Source organism: Anastrepha ludens, chromosome 5 (assembly GCF_028408465.1).
Source record: "Anastrepha ludens isolate Willacy chromosome 5, idAnaLude1.1, whole genome shotgun sequence".
Classification (NCBI taxonomy): Eukaryota; Metazoa; Arthropoda; class Insecta; order Diptera; family Tephritidae; genus Anastrepha; species Anastrepha ludens.
Window position 1 is genome coordinate 105,098,262 of NC_071501.1, and position 21,658 is coordinate 105,119,919.

Here is a 21,658-nt window from a genome sequence, read left to right on the forward strand (position 1 = left end):
ATACTGTGAAATTTTCATGCGGAAATTTCTAATATTATAGCCTATACAGCCCATTAACTAGGTAGAGAACGGTCCGCGCGCTCCTATACCTCAAACTTTTAACTCGTTTATTTCAAAAACTAAATTATTTTTTAACCCAATCATCAATACATAATAATAATATTTTTATTTATATAATTAACCAATTTTACCATAAGACAATCGATACTTTAATTAACCGAAAATGGAAACCGAATTTTATAATTTAAACTTAAAAATCAGAAATCGAAATATGTAAAATATAATGGGATGCAGAAAATTAAATAAAATATACCATTTCTTGCCAATTCAGTATTTAACTCAACATCTCAATTGTTCACTTTAAAACAACGGTCAAATTTGATTGAATGCGATGGCAATATTTTAAGTGGGGGCGTTGTCATGTGCTGTTATTGTAATTTTGAAAATGTCGTCAAGGAAGTCAATACATTGTGCTTCCGCTCTTGATTGTTTGAAAGCATTGTTTGATTTATTCGGTGAAGAGGAAACAAGGACGTCGCGATCCTGAGTGAATCCCGTTTTGCAAGAAGGGAAATGCACAGTCTGGAGAACTAAAATTATCAAAACTGCTGTCAATGTGAGCGTCGCAAAAAAATACCAAATGGATGTTAAACATACAAAATTACAGCCCACTGCTTCACAGAATTCAAATATTTGATTACATGAATTGCCAACTTCATGCAATTTGCAGTTTCGATTGGTAATTTCAGTGAAATTGACAATTGAAAAACCTCAAAAATGTAGTGTCGAGATGACTAGTAAGCAAAAACATACGTATTTTGAGTTGAAATTCAATCACGCAAGAGCCCGGTATTTCGGCCTGAGATAATTCATACATGCAGTAGGGTTGGCATCACTGTCTGTGCTAAAAATAGATCCATGGACGCTTTTGCAATCAGCCTAAAGTTATTTAAATCTTCAGCGTGTATTCTATATGCTATAAAAAAGTTATATCGTTTATATAAATGTAGCTCAACTATGTTGTTAGTGCTACCAGCTAAATTAATTGTTGAAAATTAGTTTTATTGCAGTAGGCCGACTTAAATCCAACAACAAATATGCAAGGTGAAATGGCTCAAGTTAATATAAGTTGACAGCTAACGTTGACGTTTGATTTGTTTTACACGCTCTCCTCTCTCTCCTCTCACAAACCACGACAGAGGTCTATCAGCGAAAGGCATTCATGTGGTTTGTTTTGTTTTGATTCAATATGTAAACGTTTCCCATTCACCTCTTTTCGCTTTCCTATTAAGCCAATTCCATGCTGTCAACAATCCACCCACTCCCACACTCGCTAGTGATAAAAGCAAATGACCAAAATAAGAAGCTAAACGAATGGAGAAAAGAAAAAGAGCACGGCTCTTACTTCCTAATTTCTATCAGTACTTTTTGTGAGTTGTGTGTGAGTGAAATGCTTCGCTGGCTTTGCCAGTGAATTTGTTTAATAAAGAAACACTGTAATAAAAATTCTCAAAAGCAAAGTAATTGAATTTTCATTTAAAATTGTAAGTAAAGGTGTAATTAAAATTATAAATAAATGCGCAGGTAAATGTGCACTGCTGAAGCAACAAACGCGATGTACTTTGTGCCGTTTGACAGATTGACGGTCGCCGAGCAAGTGTGTTACTCTCCATCATTAAACTTTAATTGCACTGTATTTTAAAGTGCAAAGTGTGCAGATTGTGTGGCTCGCATGAGTTTGCAAATAGAATAATACCATTTGCACATTTTTGTGTCCAGTGTGACGTACGGAAGGCTTCCTCCAATCGTATCCAGTTATGAAAAAGAAGCGTTTAATGAAGCTACTGGTGGCTCTTATCTTAACATTGATGTTCACTGTCTCACTGCTAAAATTGGTTCTATTGCTATGGAATACTTATCCAACTTGGTTATACGCGGATTTGCTGTCGCCTGGTGAGCCCACAACGGTGGATGAATGGCTGGAGCAGCAAAGACTGTCACAGTATAAGCAACTTTTCCGAGACAAAGGTGAGTTGAAGAACTGTACCAACATATGTAAGTGCAGTGTGCGTGTGTGTTTTTCGTGTGGCATGCGCGTGGGAAACGGAACTGAACATTGTTTTGTTTATCCGTAACCTATTCCCGCTTTCCTTTGCCCATACACTATTTACCTTTCTATTTTGCTTTGCAAATTTGTTTTCGTTTAGATTTGACGTTTTCGTGGCTGATGTTTTGTTTTTTTAGCTGTTGAATTGGGAGCGCAGAATTCTCTCGCTCTCTCATTTTATATAGCTAGTGATGCCATATTCATTCCTTTCGTTATTCAATCTACAAAAGAGCACGTAATTGTAAAAAACGCTGGAATCTAATCTTTCAGCAGAACAAAAAACCTAGGCAAACAGCTAAAACAATTAAAAACAAAGTATTGAACTTTATGCTCATTTAATAAATGAAAATTTCAACGAAAAGGAGAAATAAATTGGTGGAACGAATTAGTGGAAGTAGCCAGAAGCAGTTCTTAATTGGTGGTTCTATTCCAAAGGCCCGAAAATCCGCGAAATTTCATGATTTTTTTTTTGAGAGTACATACGTATTTTTTTAAAAACTTGTGGCATTTATTTGTCTATATATTAAAAAATTTACAAAAATTTTTCGGGTAAAAATAATACAAAATGGCAGCTCCAGCTGCCATCACTGGCGATGGTTGTGCGCGGCGGTGGACAGTGTGCGCGGGGCACTCTACAGCCCTGCCAAGTGATCTGAAACGAAAAAAAAAAACAAAATCTTAAAGTAGATGAAATTTGGGGGGCCTAATAAATTTCCGATTTTTAAAAACCCTTTTAAAAAAATGGGAACCCTTTGAAAAAAAAACACCGTTTTTGCCTCTTTTTATTTATAAAAAAAAAAACAATACAAAAAAATTTTTTTTGGACAAAAAACGCTTCCTAGAGGCTCCCTAAATTGAATAAGCTTTAATTTTAAGCGCCAAACGTCGAAATCGGTGTAGTCGTTGAAGCGGAATCGCACCCCGTGCGCAAAAAAAAAAGTTGTTTCGAGAAAAACGCGTTTAAAGTTTGACGAAGCAGCTCCGAGCGCGCTTCTACCTGTTTTTCGGCCGACGCGCTCTCTCGTCTATACGCTATAACTCGTAGAATCAATTACATAGGGAAATATCCGTTTGCCTACACATTTTTAAGACCTTAAGGATGAAAATAAAGCAATACTAAAAATAACTTTTTTTGGTCGATTTTGACTAGAACCTCCCCATAAGGAAAAAGAAAAAAATATAAGGCTGCGTATTTATTTAGTATTATTTTTTGTTAAATCCGGTGTACACTTCATTTTGATACTATGAATTTACTATTATTTTTTTGTTTTAACTGCTTTGTTTTTTCTGAGCAGATAGGCTAACGTCTGTTTACGTGCTATCCATTTATAATAGATTCCACGATAAATAAATATCTTCCTCCGTACATAGAGAAAAGTCGAATTATTACCAAGCCATCAGCAGATTTTGAAACTCATGATATAGAAATCAGATAGAGAAAACTATAACAGAACCAGTTTGGGATACAACCAGCTACCGAAAATCGGGGTGTTGGTGTTGCCAATAAACCTTTACCGATTGACTTAAAATTTAAACTGCACATTCAAAATCGATTTCATAGTTATAATACATAAGTTTAAAAACAAAAATTCGAACGATTTTTTATTTACTTACAATTTTTTTTAAAGCGCGCCGTGTTTGTGCTGCATTTTTATAGCTATTCATTCGAATCCAAATAATCGAAAAAAAATTTATTCACCGTAAATTAAAAATTGGATATACACTTAGTCCACATACATCGATGGAAATCTGTACTTTTATATTACATTGAATAAAATAATTTATAAATGTAGAATAACTGAACTTTTTCAGAATTTTAGTTTCTTTACTCCACTCAAAAAAGATCTCAGAATAGTTTTATTTTCTCCGCCGCTACAGAGGCGTAACCCCTTAATATCTTTGATCTAAATATAAAACCTCGTTCGTGTTTTTTAACCCTGAGTTGAGCAATCAGGTCTAGCCAGACTGGCGTTTTCGTCTTTGGACGTGAATTTAACATATTTCTATTATAACTAACGAGGCTTCTAAGTAGCTTCCTAAAATTTAATTTTCTATCGATATTTATGGATATAACCTTTCAAAAAGGATATTCGAACAATACGGGGCTCGGGTGTCCAACCGAAGGTTTTAAAAAAGGTATCCGACGGAGGGTTATTAACACTGTAGGGACGTTAAAATTACACATAAAAACTGCGAGGCATGCCAACTGAATTTTTGGTCGAGGATTCTGTATTGATCTGTGTTCCGTTTTTGTCAGTAAATTTTCCTAAAATATTTCAGTTTTAAGATTGCATTGACTCTCAAGCGATTTATCGATTATTTTTCAATGGAAAATTTTTTCGAAACTCACTCACTGATGAAAAGGCTGTCTATTTTTAATAAATTGCAATTTGTTGTTTTTCCAATTTTGGCTGCTTTCTGAACTACATACATATTTCTTAAAAATTGTTGTATTTAAATTTTCTGTATATTTATATTTAGAAAATATATATTTTTTCGAAATAATATAGTGTTTTGCACTGGCTGTGTTGAGAAAAAATTATGTTTTCGTTTAAAATCGATCAACAGAAATTCACAAGAATAGAGTAAATTCTCTTTGCTCAGAAATAATTGAAAAATCAAAATCGCAGAAATTCGTGCCAGAAGAATCGGAAAATTGTTTGGCTTTTTTTTTAAGTTGTTTTCCGTAATAATGAAGAAAAATATATATAGAAAAAAAATATTATAAAAACTAAAAGAAAAAAGTGGTTTCATTAGGTTCCACCGAGATTTGAACTCGGATCGCAGGATTCAGAGTCCTGAGTGCTAACCATTACACCATGGAACCAACTAACAACAGTTAGCACAAGTTACAATTTCACAGTGAGCACCTGAAAGAAAATGAGTGAGTGAGAGACAAGGAAAGCGTTGCCACACTGCTCGCTGCTGAACTTATAAGCTAAGCAGTAATGTTTGACAACTTTAGCGGCAAGTGGAAAGGCCAAGATAATGAGCAAACTGAGCAAAAAAAAAAAAAAAACAAAAAAAAAAGAAATTACAATAAGACATAAATTAAATAAAAATATTCGAAGCTTGAAAATATTCGTTTACAAATATAAGAAAGAATGCAAAATATTATAAATTAGAAATTACGAATTTTCTTAAAATCACAAAGTTTAATATTACGCCATACAAACTGCTTGTGTTATGTCATACTATACAACTTATGACAGTACTACTTGTTCTAGACATACTTTTTTAAATTCTTTTTTAGTAAAATAAGCTATTAATAAAAATACGTTGAAACTCATTTAATTGCTTGTACGAGTTTATGTTTTTATATAGGTAGGGTTTGACTTACTTGTACAGTGTGGGAACACACATACTTTTGATGCTTCTTACTGTGTCGGATGTTTTTTAAAAACACAAAAACTGATAAATAAAGAAATGATAATACAAAACAAAAATATTTTTGGAATGCATTTTTTTATTATAATCTTAATAATAATAATTTATATGATATCCGGCATAAGTCTGCCACGGCTACGAGTTACATGGTCAGTCACGAGTTACATCAGTTTTTTACTACATTTTCCAATAAATCTGAATAATTAATGAAAACTAAATGAGCCCAATCAGTAAAAATGTGACGCCAACAATGGTTGTTTGGCTTCAATTCTTGCACGAGCTGTATTTTATAGACGCGCAAGCCAAGATCCTTACGTAAAACTTTGCACACAGTCGAAGGACAAATGCCAACAAGTTGAGAACAACTCAGATCGACTCGCGAACAGATTTATTTTTTTCGGAGCAAATTTCCACAATTTGAAAGCATTGTTCCGGTGTTGAACGATTCATGATGACTTGCCAAACCTTACTGAACACAAATGTCAACACAGTTAGCCATTCTCAGTTGTCAAACCATAGTTATCGATTTCGATAGTTCTCACGCCGCTAAAAAAACGTTCGATATTTGTAAAGTAAATCAACTAATTTTATGTCATAAAAATATGATTTATTGAATTATAAAAAAAAGCCAAACAGGTCGAAATAAACATTGTGCAGAAGAGGGGGAAATATTTATGAATATCAGAATTGATTAATTCTTCCAAAAACAAGCAATATTTGATGCTGTTCATAACTTAAACGAATTGGAAACATGGGGAAGTTAATAAAAAATTACAGATGAGTTTCATAAGCGTTGAATAGGTTACTACAAGCCAACTTTTTTGAGCAATCAAATGAGCTGGAAATTGATTGAAATTTAGAACTAACAAACTGAACTAACAAAGTAAAGTAAATAAAGCATATAAATAAACAAAAAATTATCAGAAGGGAGAACTCCAGCAATAATCTTTAAAGAAGTGAAAGTAGATAGTAGTAGTAGTACTAGTGAAGTAAATATTACGAAATTATGCTGCAGCATAATATAATATGTTTAAATCAGATGGAAAGTAGTTTACATGATTACCCGGAAATGCAGCTTTTACAAGGTTTGCCAGGTTTACTATTTAACTATGGAAAAAAATAAAATTGTGAGTGGAACTTTGTCTGTCACGACATTTGGGAGAGATTCGGCAGCCGAATTCTGCACGATCATTTCGCATGCATTCACACACTCGTCAAGAATGATAGAAACAAGATTGCGCCCATCAGAGCGTACGAGACGTCACGTTTGCTGAGTTGAGCAGTATTGCCAACCATTTTCTCTTCGCAATAAATTTAGTGCTTTTTTATACCGAAATTGCGACAATTTTTAAGTTTGGTGTTTGTTTCTTTTTGTTTTAATTTAAGGCTAGCGAAACTTTAGGTTAAAACAAAACTGTATTATTATACAAAAGAAGTTTAAAAAAGGCCACTCTGAGAAGATTTTAGTGCTAATGAAAATTTTTTTACTCCTATAAAATTTGATAATTTGAAAGTGCAAATTTAATTTTTGGCTCTATTTAAGGCTATGCAAAAATATTAAATGCCCCGCTCTCAACTCTTCTTAAGATTGAAAACCTTTTTACACATTTTAAAAAGCCTTTGAATTTATTGAATGCGAATTAAAACCATAGAGGTGTAATCGTTTCTTCCGGTCATCAATCCTTAGTGAGACATAGAGCATCAAGAGGTGTATTCATAGTAAAAATAACCAACAAAATACGAGAAAATACTGAATACTGACATTTTTACAAAAAGAGTACCTTATCTAGTTACATAACTTCAAATATAGCAAAAAAATCGTTCCCTTAATAAAAGAGTCTCGCTTAACAAAAAAAAACTCATAAATTAAATTGTGCATAAGCATAACACATTTATTTAAAAAAAAACCCACATTCTACAGACAATTTGTCACGCATACAAAGTTCTTTAAGTAACACAATAAAAATTTCGTGTTTTATTTTCTTTAAATGGGCATTTAGTGCGTTTTTATATCCAAAGCTAGGCAACTCTGCAGTAGCGAGAGAGAGATTTGACTGCCGAAAGCAGAAGAACACCAACAACACCGGCAATCGCGGGCAATGCCACCAGATGTTAAAAAAAAGTAAAGCTAAATAAAACTGAGTGAATTATTTAAATAATTATTAAAAAATGTATATTTTACAAAATTATAAACATTACTTTTAATTAGAATAGGCTAGAAAAATGTCATGTGGAATGAACTAAAACTCCGAGACAAAAAATAATAAAAATAACAAAAAAAAAAATGCTAAATCAAGTTACGAAAATGGTAATCTGGCCATACTGGAGCTAAAATCATGTAACTAGTTGTCAAATTCGCTGAGCGCAAAGTAACGGGACCACGATCGGCGCCATCTCATTATTCTTTGCATCATGCACACTCGTCCAATCAGTCATTATTCAGACGGCGGACAACTGAGTGTCATTGGTTAATTTTTTTCGCGTAACACTAACACAATCTCAGTTTTTTATGTAAATACACGCCAAGTGAGAGCCGAATAACGGCCTGTAAAAATCTTCCCCGTGACTTTTTGTGATCTAAAGTACACAAAAAAAAATCAGTTGAGCCCAAAGGAGACTCTTGGAAAGAAAAAAATATCAATGTTTAAGAAACTGCCTATGATGATGCCCTGTGTCCCAATAGAGATTGAGGACCGGAAAGAAGAAGATATAAACCACTATAATACTTTCTTAAGCAGAAGCAAATGCGCCTCTAGCTGATAAAGTGCTTAAAAGGTCCACACTGATTTTAGGAGAGATAAGGACAAGATCCCCACGCGGCGTCACAATGGGCCTGAGTGTGTCCCACAGTGGACAACTACTTCAACCTAACCTAACCTACAAATGATATACAGCTCATACTATGCTGTTCTATTTAAGCGGATATTGTGTTTCATACATACTTACACACAGTCTAAAAAACATAAAGAAATAAAAAAAATTGTTTCGTTAACTTTTGTACTGTTTTATTCAGAAATCAGAAAATTTGCGATGTTATTGAATCGCCCTGCATTAGTAACAGAATTTTATATACCAAATTATGTTATTACTATTACTTAAATTTTTAAATTTTTCCAACTCGGATAAAACTAAAAAAAAAAAAAAACTTAAAGATCCCTTTGAAGGAATAATACAGCTAACGGCTCTTTATGTCTAATTTTACCCCAATGACTATTTTTTTAAGGGGGGAGCCTGGTTTATGAGGTCTAAAAATTGCATCTTTTTGCGATTTTTTTTTTTTTTGAGGGAAAAATTAATTTAGCACTGCAAAGTTTTTTCTATCTTTTAATGAACATTTAAAAAGTATAACAAATTTTTGTACTGTAAAATAAGTTGAAAAAAATGTTTAACATATAAATTAGTAGAGCGCTGCAACGCTGGAGTTTCCAACTGGCGTACAAGATACAGCTCGTAATTATTATCTAAAGCAAAAAATTCTCATAGATTTCTAATTATCATGATTTTTTATTCTAGATGAACTAAGAAAACTGAGAGAAATTCCAAAATTTCAACTTTTTGGAGGTTTTAATGCCTTTCTTTAAAAAAAAATTCACTTCAACTTGGTATAAAAATCTTGAAATTTTTTTTTATCTATTTTGTTAGTTCAAATAGAAGAGAATTTAATACTGAAGGGAACAAGCTATGATTCATTTCAAAAGGTTTATTAGTTTTTTTTCATTCATGTACGCCAATTCAAAGAAATCATAAAAATGAAAAGTCGAGAAAAGAAGTTAAAGTTTGTACTATAGCTGTCCGGTCACAGCGTAACTACCTAACGCTCGCCTACCTTTGGCTTTGTATCTACGGAAATATTGAGAATTAGGCTCTGTAACTTTGTGTGAATAATCTGAAATATATTAGGAATCGCTTAAAACGAAAAAAAAAATTGATTTTTTTGACCTTATAAACCAGGCTCCCCCCTTTAACGTACGAAAGCTCGATCAAATACAATATTTGAAAACAATACATATGTATGAATCAATTCTACAATACGCCTTTACCAGAAAATTATTGCCTTAATTATCGCCTGTTTCCCCTCTTATTTTGCTTTAGTCCTGCAATTCCTCGAATTAAATACAAAAGCTCTAATATCGTTTGAACTAAGGATGTAGCAGTTACTCAGAAATATTAGCAATGTTCTTGCTATCCATCCACTTCGCTACTTAGGAGCTACACTTCGCTAATTAGAACGACGCCAAATGTAGGGAGATGATAGCAAAAACCTCAAACTTCTATAATTAACCAGCTAACGACTAATGAAAATGCAAATTTAATGAGCTTTAGCTTCAAGCAGCCATATTTAAGGCGATAGCAAAAAGCAAGGGAACAAAGGATATTTATATGTGTGTGCGCAATAAATACCCCAGCAGGAAATATTGTACGCACGAGTACAAGTTGGGATACGGTTTTGCCGTATTTATGAACGGTTAGACGTAAGATTTGGATTCTGTTTATATTCTCTGGAACTTATCGAAAGACGAACTGTTGAAGTAACAACAATCGAATCTCGGTGAAACACCAAAATTAAGAAAAAGTGTTTTCTAATAGCGGTCGCTTCTCGGCAGGCAATGGCAAAAATCCGAGTGTATTTCTGCCATGAAAAAGCTCCTCATAAAAATATCTGCCGTTCGGAGTCGGCTTGAAACTGTAGGCCCCTTCATTTGTGGAACAACATCAAGACGCATACCACAAATAGAAGGAGGAGCTCGGCCAAACACCCAAAAAGGGTGTACACTTCAATTATAAAAATAAAAATAAAACAGCATGCATTAATGCTTTTTATGAAAGTGTCAAACTGAAATGTTTCTTAAATGTTTTGGGAAAATATCGATGAGTTATCTAAACGAAAATACTTAGTAATTACAAAATTCGAGTTCCAGCTGGTATTTAAAGACGAGGGATAGACAACAAGAATCGCCAGTGGGCGGAAACTGGAATGAAAATTCGAAAATTGTTTATTCGCTTCTTTACTTCTACTACTAAATATCATGTAAAATCCTTATAAAAAAAGTTTGGCAATATAAAACGCCTAAGCAGTAGTTGCGAAAGTTAAATTTCTTTTACTTCCTTTGCGTATATTAGCTTTAAAAATGAGTTGACTCCAAAAAGCTCACTTTTGACATTTAACTTTACCTCTAAGCGCTCTCCCGCGTTTTTTCAGCCGCTCTCTCTTTGTTTATCTCTTTTATCCTGTATCGCAAGTGTATGCACTAACTTTCGTTGGTTGATTGTGTGCGCGCACAAGTATAAAATCAATGGCAAAAGCCCTTTTCAGTTCAGTTGTGTTTTCCTTTCGCGGCGTGTTGTTCGTCCCTTCGTTTATTCGGTGTGCTACGCGTTTGTACGTTGACTTGTGTTAATTTTTTTTAGATATATTTACTATTTAGTGGTAAATGTTTCTTTCTGAGCACATAGCCTTACAAAGAAATTGTTAATGCATTCACTTTTCTCGTCAATATTTTCTTAAGTTAACCAAATGTAGATTTGGTGGAAGTGCTTGACATGTTGAAATAAATGGGCACAAGTTTACTGCTCTTATTTCTCAAATCGAGATCGTGTATCTTTATTTAACCTATTTACTTATGTATGTATGTACATATGTAAATTTGTGTGTATGTGTGTGTTCAAATGTTTTAGCACCACACTGGTAAACTTTTTTTCTGTGAATATTTACTTGGTGATGACTTTTATCAGCTTCAGTTAGAAAACCTGGAGAACATATTTTGGTTTCGAGCTTCTGCTAAGTATAAAAAATGCACGAGGAATAATTTGTTTAGTAGCATTTTTATATTTATTATTATGTATTTATTTTTAATTATTTATTATTTTTAGTTTTTTAGCTCTTTTAAATTTCTATTTAATTTATTACTATTTTTATTTTTTATTATTTTTAATTTTCTACTTTTTTAAATTTTTTTAGTTTTAATTTAATTTATTATTATTTATATTTTTAATTGAATTTTTATCTTTTTTTTATTTCCATTTAATTTTAATTTAATTTATTTTTATGTTTTATTATTTTTAGTTTTTTATTATTTGTAATTTTTACTTTTTAATTTTTTTAGTTTTAATTTAATTTATTATTTTTATTTTTTATTATTTTTAGTTTTTTATTGTTTGTAATTTTTGCTTTTTAATTTTTTTAGTTTTAATTTAATGTATTATTTTTATTTTTTATTACATTTAATTCTTACCTTTTTTAATTTCAATTTAATTTATTATTATTTTTAGTGGTTTACTTTTAAATTTTTTGAGTTTTTATTTCATTTATTATTATTTTTATCGTTTTATTATTTTAAAGTTTTTACTTTTTTAATTTTTTAGTTTTAATTTAATCTATTGTTATTTTTTATTACATTTAATTTTTACCTTTTCTTAATTTCCATTTGATTTATTATTATGTTTAATTTTTTACATTTTTAATTTTTATTTAATTTTTTTTTTTTATTATTTGTATTTTTTTACGTTTTTAATTTTTTCAGTTTTAATTTAATTTACCATTATTATTTTTATTTTTAATTACATTTAATTCTTACATTTTTTGTAATTTCAATTTAATTTATTATTATTTTTAGTTTTTAACGTTTTTTATATTTTAATTTTTATTTAGTTTATTATTATTGTTATTATTTTTAATTTTATTTACTTTTTTGTTTTTATTTAGTTTATTATTATTTTTAATTTTTTACTTTTTTTAATTTTTTACTCTTTTTTATTTATTTATTTTTAATTTATTTTATTTTTTTTATAATTATATATTTTTTCGCGTACTTTTCATATATTATTCTATCTACATAGTCTCTATGTGGCATAGCATTTCGAAACATAACCCCAAACATGACGAAAACGCTTAAAATACGCGTGTTTACTACCGAATCAATTGTTAACACGTGTGGGCTTCAGTGCGTATACGCAACCATTTTATGTCGCTAATACTATAGTACGAGTGTATACACACATATATGTATGCATGCATATGTATAAGTACGTACAATAACTGGTACATTCACTTTTGTGTCTACCAAGTGAAGCGTGTGCTCTCAGTCGACGCTTAAAGCGATATGAAGTTCACTTTGCCCTTTTCACAATTGATTCTTTTAAAAATTAATTTTCCATACTTCTGCACACGCTGTAATTCCCGTGTGTTGATGTGCGTACACCAACAAGTCAACTTTGTGCTTTGATGCCACATCAATGTGCATACACACAAATATGCATACATACATATATACACACATGTTGGTGCGCTTAGAGAGTGTGGAATTTTTTTCGATATCACTCGCAAAAAATAATAAAAGCGTAACATACTTATAGGCACATGCCCACAAACGTGGTAATTGGCAATCATGCGTCACTGACGTTTTCTTTGATAAGCGAAAAATTATAAAAAACATAAAAGTGGTAAAAAATACAACATTGCTGTGAATGTGGTGGCTAGTCGTGGGGATGTGGACGTCAACTTCATAACAGTAACTGTAGCTTTCATTTTAAATTTATGATTTTGTATGTATGTGTGTAGATAAACCCACATGATCGCGACCATTAAACGCGCTAAATTAATTGGCAATTAGTTTTTATTGACCTGACGTGCATACTCGTATGTAATTTGTGCCTCCTGTTGTCCTTTCATACTTTTTATCCATTTCCCCAGTACCGTCAAGTGTTCTTATAGAGTTGACCTCAATTCTACGACTAGTAGGTCACAGCTGTTGAATTGTTTCGATTTGCTTTCAGCTCAACCCGGATTTTCGGGATATGCAGTAGGCGTAAATATTGTACATACATAGATATATAACTGCATATTGGAGCGCAAAAGGTTACGCATGTTTACATACATATGCACATATTGCTCGTGCTTTACTTGTTTTGATGTTCTCATGCAGTTTTTTTTTACTTTTTATCATCCACCTAGTTATTTAATTATCAATCTATCACATCCAATTCTTTTCTATCCTTGCAATCATATCTTATTTTATTCTGACCCACCCTATCTCCTGTACTATCCTCATTCTGCTTCTGCCCTATCCTTATCCTTATCCTTATTCTTATCCTTGTGGAGGGAGTATTCGGGCCCCGGGGGAAACTTGAGATGCGGGCCCCTTCAAATTTTTTTTATTTATCAAAATGCGTATTATGTTATAGTGAGCCTCGAGTCCGGGCCCCTCTGAAAACTCCGGGCCCAGGGGAAAAAAGTACCCGATGCCTTGCCCCTATACTTATCTTTACCCTTATCTACTGTTCTATCATATCCTATCCGTTCATATCATATCTTATGCTATCATTATTCTTCCTTATCTATTCCCTCAGCCCTAATCAAATGCTATCAAGTGTCCTCCAGTCCATCAAGTATCGTCCTCCATCCTATTTTTTCCCAATATATCCTTTCCTTCCTTATATCTTTTTCCTCTCATCGCGTCGTATTCTGATCTAGCCAATCCAATCCCAACCTGTCCTTTGTATCATATCCCTATCCGCACACTGGTTTATTGTCCCTATCGTTGTTGGTATTAATGGGAAAAGGTGTGAAATACTTAAAACTTAATACGAAATTCAGTGAAATAAATAAATTACGTTCAAATTATCTCTTTCAAACAATTTGGCCCACAACTTTTGCAATCACTGTACGCTTTTGTTATATGCTTTGGTGAGCGTATAAAGTTTTACTTTTTGCTGCAATTTCCGGAATTGTTGCTGCATCAAAAAAGTAAAATGCAGCACACGCATACCTTTGAACCTTGACCTATTTTTTGGTACGAATGTGTGCATACTAGGTGTGTATGCATGTCTGTAATGTATATAAGCTGGCGTGCACACACACATATGTACATATAGTAAACATTGCTTGGTTACTAAATATATAAATTATTTCAATAGTATTTGCCTGCTTATAGTTATGAAGTCCAGAAATGAAATGTGATTAATTCTGTTCACCAAAGCGAGGGAAATTAATTAACAAAAATGTGCACACTTAGAAAAATATGACTAACTTATCCGCTGAAATAATAAAAAGATTGATTGAAGTATAAGCCTGAACCTTAAATGTTTACCTAAATTTTTTTTTCACGCTATAGTTTCTTATAGGGGCACATATGTTTTCAATATTTTATCAAAATTAGAAATACTTGGCTGATGAGTTTATGCGCAGTCTTAAGAATATTCAATACGCCGAAAATGGCAAAAATAGATGCCTTTGCATCCTTTTTTATAAACACACGACGCCAAATTGATACTGCGAGTAATAAACGATCAAATTCAGTGTTCCACAGGCTGCGCTCAATAAAAGGCGCCTTCCGAATTCAAAGTGCGTCAAAACGTTTTTTTTTACAGACAGACAAATACATATACGTACATATATATATTTTTTTGTTTCAAGGAAGAACATTTGTTTTCCAGTATTGAACACTTTTCAGGCATAAACGCAGTAAAAAATATTTCAGAAAAATGCAAATTATTTTTTAAACAAAACTGTATAATTTAGAATTATTCCATATTTTGTTTTGATATGTAATCTTACTTGGATATACAATATATTGTATATAAATATATGTATGTATATATGCAAGAGGGCGCAAAATTAATCATCCCATTTTTGCTGAATAACTTTTTTTACTACTTTTACTAAATAAAAAATAAAAATTAAGATTTTGACTGATGAACAGTTTTAGTTTGACCGTTATTAACTGTACCTGTGCTTGAATTATGAGAATCAAGTCAAGTTGTAAATCTGCATTAGTTGCACTTTATTCATGAGATAATTCGGAATTAAGTCGTTAATCTCGATTAACGCCACCTTCTGTCTAGGCTATTACGCGCGCCATTGTTTGTCTGTTTGAATACTGCAGCTGTCTAGTTCACAAGTGTCAAATATGACACTTATAAATCTTAAATCTTATAGGGAGATTAATTTTGCGCCACCTTATGCACTTACATCACTTGTTTTGAGCGTTGAGGCGAACTGCTCGTCCTATTTGTGGTATATGTCTTGGTGTTTTCCACAAACGAAGAGACCTAGAACTTTACGCCACCTCCGAACGGTAGGAGCTTTTTTATCAGACGCTTTTTTCATGGCAGAAATACACCCATTAGAAAAAACTTTTTTTTATCAATTTATGTTTCATGCTCGGGGTTTTAAACCTGTGCAGTTTCGAAAGGTAGTCGCGCACCACAACCCATTCGACTACGGTGAATGTTTACATAATTTTCAAATGCTGTTATCTCTGGATGAGGACGAGACGATCCCGTACCTTTTGTGCCACTGCCCTGCTCTATCCAAACGTAGACTAACCATTTTAGATAAGAAATCCTTTAATGCATTGAAAGATCTTAGTTCTGTCGAAATCAAGGGTATTCTAAAATGTTTGAAAGGTACACACTGGTTTTAGGGGAGATAAGGGCAAGTTCCCCACGCGGCATGACATTGTGGACAACTGCTTCAACCTAACCTAACCTATCTCGCAAAGTGGAACTAATCTCACAAAACGGAGGGCACTATTCAATTTAGAAGGCTTTCAACACTTTTGCCCAAAAAAAAGTTGAAAATGCAATAATTATTAAACGTGCGAAATATCTTCGGATACTGAGAGGGAGAGACAGTTTTTTATAGTAGTTCTTTAGTTCTGCTTTAAAATGTCAACTAAAAGTATATATTATATTGGGTTGGATTGCGGATTGTTTTTAGAGAATCAAAGACAATTTTTTCATGAAACTTAATAACTTTATTTTGTAATGTATGGCCCATTTTGATCAATGACCTTTTGCCATCTTTCAGGCAACAGCATAATCCCACTTTCAAAAGACTTCTGGATTTTATTAGCAAAAAACTGAATCAGGTACGATTTGACGTAATCATCATTATTGAAGTTGTTACCATTCAAGGAGTTTTGCAAAGATCGAAACAAAAAGTAATCAGATGGTGCGAGGTCAGGACTATATGATGGACTATGGACTAAGCTCCAATAATTTTTGCCGCTTGGCCACAGATGTCTGTGGCCTTGCATTGTCATGATGGAGTTCCTTTGTAATCCCACCAAACTAATAACAAAACCTTCTTTTGATGAATATCTGCTTTTGATGTTGTTTGAGTTGGTTCACTGGGCCTGCTCCACGATCTTTTCCGCTTGATATTGTTGTAAACAACCCATTTTCCATCGCCAATTATCAGTCGTTTTAAAAATGGATCATTTTAATTACGTTTTTTTAGCAAATCAAAGTTGTTAGTGCGTGGCGTTAAATGCGTTGCTTTCAGTTCGTGAAGAACCCATGTATCGAGTTTTTGCCAAGTTGTTTTAAGCGATTTTCAATGCATGTATGTGATACATGAAGCTTCTCTGCAACCTCACGTGTTGTACTGTGACGATCCGAATCGATTATTGCTTTGGGAGTCATCAACTTCAACTGGACGACCAGAGCGTTTTTCATCTTTGAGTGAAAAATCACCAGAACGAAATTTGGCAAACCAATTTTGACACTGCCGTTCTTCTAAGGCTTCGTCATCATACACAGCACATAACTTTTTCTGAGCTTGCCATGCGGTTTTCCCTTTGCGGAAATAAAAAAGCAAAATATGACGAAAATGTTCCCTTTCACTTCCATTTTTCAACGAACGCCAAACGAAAACTATGCAACCGATCAAAAAACTTTTTTTTACTGATTGACAACTGAATTGCCAACTATCAAATAATAAAACGTGTTTTACATTTGTACAAAGTCCTAAAAACATATAAATTCAACTGAAGCCATCTATGAGTGAAATCCGCAATTACTTAGTTGCCAAGCCAATATTATCAAGGAATACAAAAAAACATTTAATTCATCTGTAAATGGCATATTCTTAATTAACCTTTTAATATAGTCACTATTTCATTGAATTACTTCACACACTCCAAAAAAGCAAACATTCAAAACATCTTTTATTTACTTACTGACTTCATTAGAGGCCAAAAATTACTCAGGTGCCACCTCAATTTTTTGCAACTAAAAGCATTTACTCAAAAGTGCTCCCTGCTCATTTCAACCAATGCATACCTTTTCGCTGTAATACCCATGAGCAGTTAGAAAGTATTAGTGCTCTTTGTCCACATATTCTTTCAAAATGACAGCCAGACATACATACATGCATCCATCCATGTACTCATACATATGCACACTATGTTGAACAATATTTTAGGCAGTTAAGTGGAAATTGCCCTTCTTAGTTGTGGCTTCCGGAAATTTGTCGTACATAGTTAGGCGACAATAATTGTACGTTGAAAACTATGTAACTATTTTGGACGGTCATTACCAAGTACCTACCCAATGCACTCGTATGGCTACTTCAAGCAAAACTAAAGATACGTGTCTTACACGAGTGGAGGCAAGTTAAGTCGCTATGCCGCGACATAGTAATTTGTGTCCTGTTGCAGTGAAGAGCTTTCACTTGTAGGTATACTTTTGTAATAAGCCGCATTGCTTTGAAATTTACTTTCCTCTAATAAATATGAAAGTTTTTTCAGCAGGTTGGCAAATGGTAGATAAAGTTAAAAGGCCATGTAGTTTCTTATTTATTTATCTGTTTTTTTGCAATTCAAGCAAGGCGTTGCAAAATTAGTAAGCGATACTTGTTAAAGTTCCAGCCAATAACTTTTGGTGTGAGAGCTGTAAGTATCGTATTAAATTTTTTGTCTAAAAGTAGTAGTTATACGGAGGTGCAGAAAACTGTGAGCGCTTCAAAATTATTCTGAACTTCAAGTTCATGCCCGCTGTAAGTAGATACGTACTGGATCCTTCTTCAGCCACATACTCTCAAGTTAGGTCCTTTCCTGTGTGTAATATTTGGAAGCAGGGGCCACTGAAAGTGTTCACAAGTGGTGCGATGTAGAGTGAACAACATTGTAGAGGAGCCTTCTGTGAGGTACCTAGGTAGGGAGCATTTATCCTCAAGTATCCCTTAAGTATTTATCCAGCGCAAAAGTCCGCTGATTTCCGTAAACCGATTGAGGGATATACAAATTGAATCCGATAGGCTGGCGGCAATGAAAACTTAAGCTTACTCGTTGTATACTCATATGGGTATCACGTTACAGGGATATTGCAGAGAATTGTATGACTAATGACTTGACTAAGCAACGAACTTATAAGGGGATTGCTTTGTGCAAAAAAGGATGGCGACTCGCGTGGCTTATCTGTGATCTGTTCTTGGTTGGGTGCGAGCGTTGAACAAGAACACCAGCATGCACTAGCTGTGGGAGAGAGTTGGGAAAGAAATATCTCAGCACTTTTTAGCTACCTGATTTCGAGAAGCTAAGAATGAGACATCTTGGCTCTCACTTTTTAATTACGCCTGAAGAGTTGTCAGCAGTTTCGTACCAAAAATAATGGACTCCTTCTTAATCATCTTTGGATTAACTAAATATTTGTTCAACAATGCAGATCCAAAATGAATGAACTCTGCGGAAATGGGCAGCTTACTATTTATTGGATACCAGGACACAAAGGAATAGAAGGAAACTAGAGAGAGCTGATGAGCTCACTAAGACAGGTATTCATTTGCCGTGGTTGAGCACATCAGACAAATACCCATCACTGTCCTTTCTGAAAACGGAACTGAACTCATTCATTAACTCTGGAAACACAGTAGATGTGGGAACGCTCAACCTCGTACAAATCTACCAAAATTATACTAAGGACTTGGAATACGAAAGCTCCAAACTTTATTTTATCAATCTCTTGAAAAGAAAATATTGGTTGGAGTACTGACGGGACTCTGTCTCACCCCACATCACGCAGCCAAAATGGGACTAGCCGAGAGCTACGCGTGCAACACATGCAACGAAAGCGAACGCTAGGGTTAACTTGGAACACCTACTTTGCCACTATCCTGCTCTTTGTAGGGCTCGTTGAAGTGTAGTACTAAATTTTAATTTGGAGAATGTTTCCATATGTAGAAATCCACACAAGTGGGGAAAGTTCCTGATCGTTATTCACTTGGGAGTGACCAGGTCAATTCTTCTGCATACGGTCCAAGGTGCTTACAACTTACGGGCTTCGTCCAAGTATCCGCTGGGTAGCTTCCGAACATCCATTCGAGAGCGAGCTAATGTAAGAAGGCGAAACAACTCAGGATATTTGGTTGTGTGCTGGGTTTGAGACCCGCAATCATCTTACTGTAATATTTATTTTGTGATTATAAGTATGTGAGGCAGTAAATAATCTGTCTAGAGGAATAAATTATAGTTATAGCTATGGTGGAAAAAGGGAGAGGAAGTAGTAGAGGAAGTGGAGCTACTTGGACACATTCGATTCGTTCAAATTACTGTCTTGGTTGGCGCTGCAGTATAATATCCTATCAAAGAAATTTTCTAAGACCATGTTGACAATTTGTGACTCTAGCTCGCTCATAATTTGGGCAATATTCCTCTTTATCGCTTCTAGGTTATTCGCAAAACAACGAGTTTCAACGACTACTTACAAAATACCGGTATGAAGAAATATATTTGTCGCTCCGAGGTGATCAAGATCGCTTCTAACAAAATTGCCGAATATAATTTCCTAAGCGGCTGTTATTTGATCAGCTGTATGACTTGGCGCGCCAACAAGCTGATACTAAATATCGTCTAAGCTCATAACTATCGTCAATTTCAGTCCCCAAAAACTTCATAACAATATTTCCATCGCCGAAATGGCATTTTCAGCAGCACATGCCCAAAGTCGTACTCACGATCTGCACCCAACTGTCACTCGGTCGGTGTTATTACAGCGCTCAACCCATGGAGTCGGTATATGGCCGCCATTAGAATCCATCCAATCCACCATTTTCCTGTCTTGTTTAGAGGAGCCTGATAGCGCTTAGAATTTTCTCTATGAGTGTCCCACGTTTGCTAGAGCTACGAATTTTGGGTTGCGATGTCATGAGAGTGAGTAAAATTCGATCTCTCGCTCTGGAGGATATTTTCAGATTTACCAAAGAGTCTGGAAAATTCTGACATGTCCAACTACCTCTATTTCCCTATTCTATCCTATCTCTTTCTTTCTCTTACTTCTATCCTCTTCTCCTTGACTATCTGCACCTTCAAATTCCAAGGCTTTGAACACAATGTGCTTTTTAGCCTATTAGTGTTTTAGGAGTTACTATTCTCACGGTACTTCTTGGTCCGTCTTTTTCAAATTTCAATTTTAAACTGTCACTCTTTACGTGTAATTTGTCTTTTAGACAAAAACGTGTGGGATTGCGGATCATCAAGTCCACCATAGATGTCGATATGAAAATATGACAACTAAAATTTATTTTTAATGTGATTTTGAAAGTCTGCAGCTGATTCCAGGTTCCTTGATCTTGTGAGTTCGGCACAATTTTCTTCCTTGATGATGGCGCTTAAAAGGTTGGTATCCGAATTTGGGCAGGATTTAGTTAAGTTATTGCAAAAAACAACAGCCACATCTTAGGGTATTATGAACTCGTACGATCAGAAAATCGGGTGGGAATAGATAACCGAGATAAGTTGGGAGGAACGGAAAGTAATTATTGTATAAGATAAAATATGAGCACAAAAGACCCTGAGGTCGAAGTACAAACCGCATTTTCATTCTTCTCCTACTTGACTGGCGCGATAACCGCTTACACGATTTTGGTCGAGTTTAACAAAGCGCGCCAGTCGTTTCTTTCTCGTGACAACCGGCGCCAGTTGGACACACCAGGTGAAGCTAAATCCTTCAAGCGTAAAGGAGACCTTCGCCTTTCGTTTCATTCACTTGTAGGGGGAAAATGCATGCAGACATTGAGAATGTATGTGTTGCTAGAAATAAAGATGACTACAAAATAATTCCACTAATTAAGCATTCTGTTGAAAAAGGCGTGTGGCAGATTTTTTTTGAAAATTACTTTTCCTTAGAAAATTTGCATCTATTCTCTGTAAACAGTTGCTCTCCACATTTTAATACTACAACTCATTTATTTTATTTCTATACTTAAGCATTTCTTACTTAAATATTTACCCTCGTAGACAAATGTATGTAGAAATAAACTTGAACAAGAGGACATTTGGCTTTTATTCTTTCAATGATTAATCTCGCTTTTGAGCAGCCAAAATGCCACATAACATTTTTGGCGGTTCAAAACTACATAAAACCCCACATAATGGCCAACGCGCC

At 34.0% G+C, this 21,658-nt stretch overlaps 1 protein-coding gene and 1 non-coding gene across 8 annotated transcripts in view; one reads left to right on the plus strand and one right to left on the minus strand.

Moving 5' to 3' along the window:
* The first annotated feature begins 929 nt into the window (after positions 1-929).
* Positions 930-21,658, plus strand: part of LOC128863137 (apoptosis-resistant E3 ubiquitin protein ligase 1) — a 59,995-nt gene continuing 39,266 nt past the window's right edge. For 2 of the 7 annotated variants that reach the window (XM_054102102.1, XM_054102108.1), the window contains exon 1: positions 930-2,028. In XM_054102102.1, coding sequence (XP_053958077.1) covers positions 1,818-2,028 — 211 coding nt within the window. In that variant the 5' untranslated portion in view covers positions 930-1,817. The remainder of the gene's footprint in view (positions 2,029-21,658) is intronic. The other 5 variants (XM_054102104.1, XM_054102107.1, XM_054102105.1 and 2 more) reach the window with 5 other exon arrangements.
* On the minus strand, positions 4,863-4,934 carry Trnaq-cug (transfer RNA glutamine (anticodon CUG)). The gene has a single exon. It is a non-coding gene; the product is annotated as a tRNA-Gln (tRNA).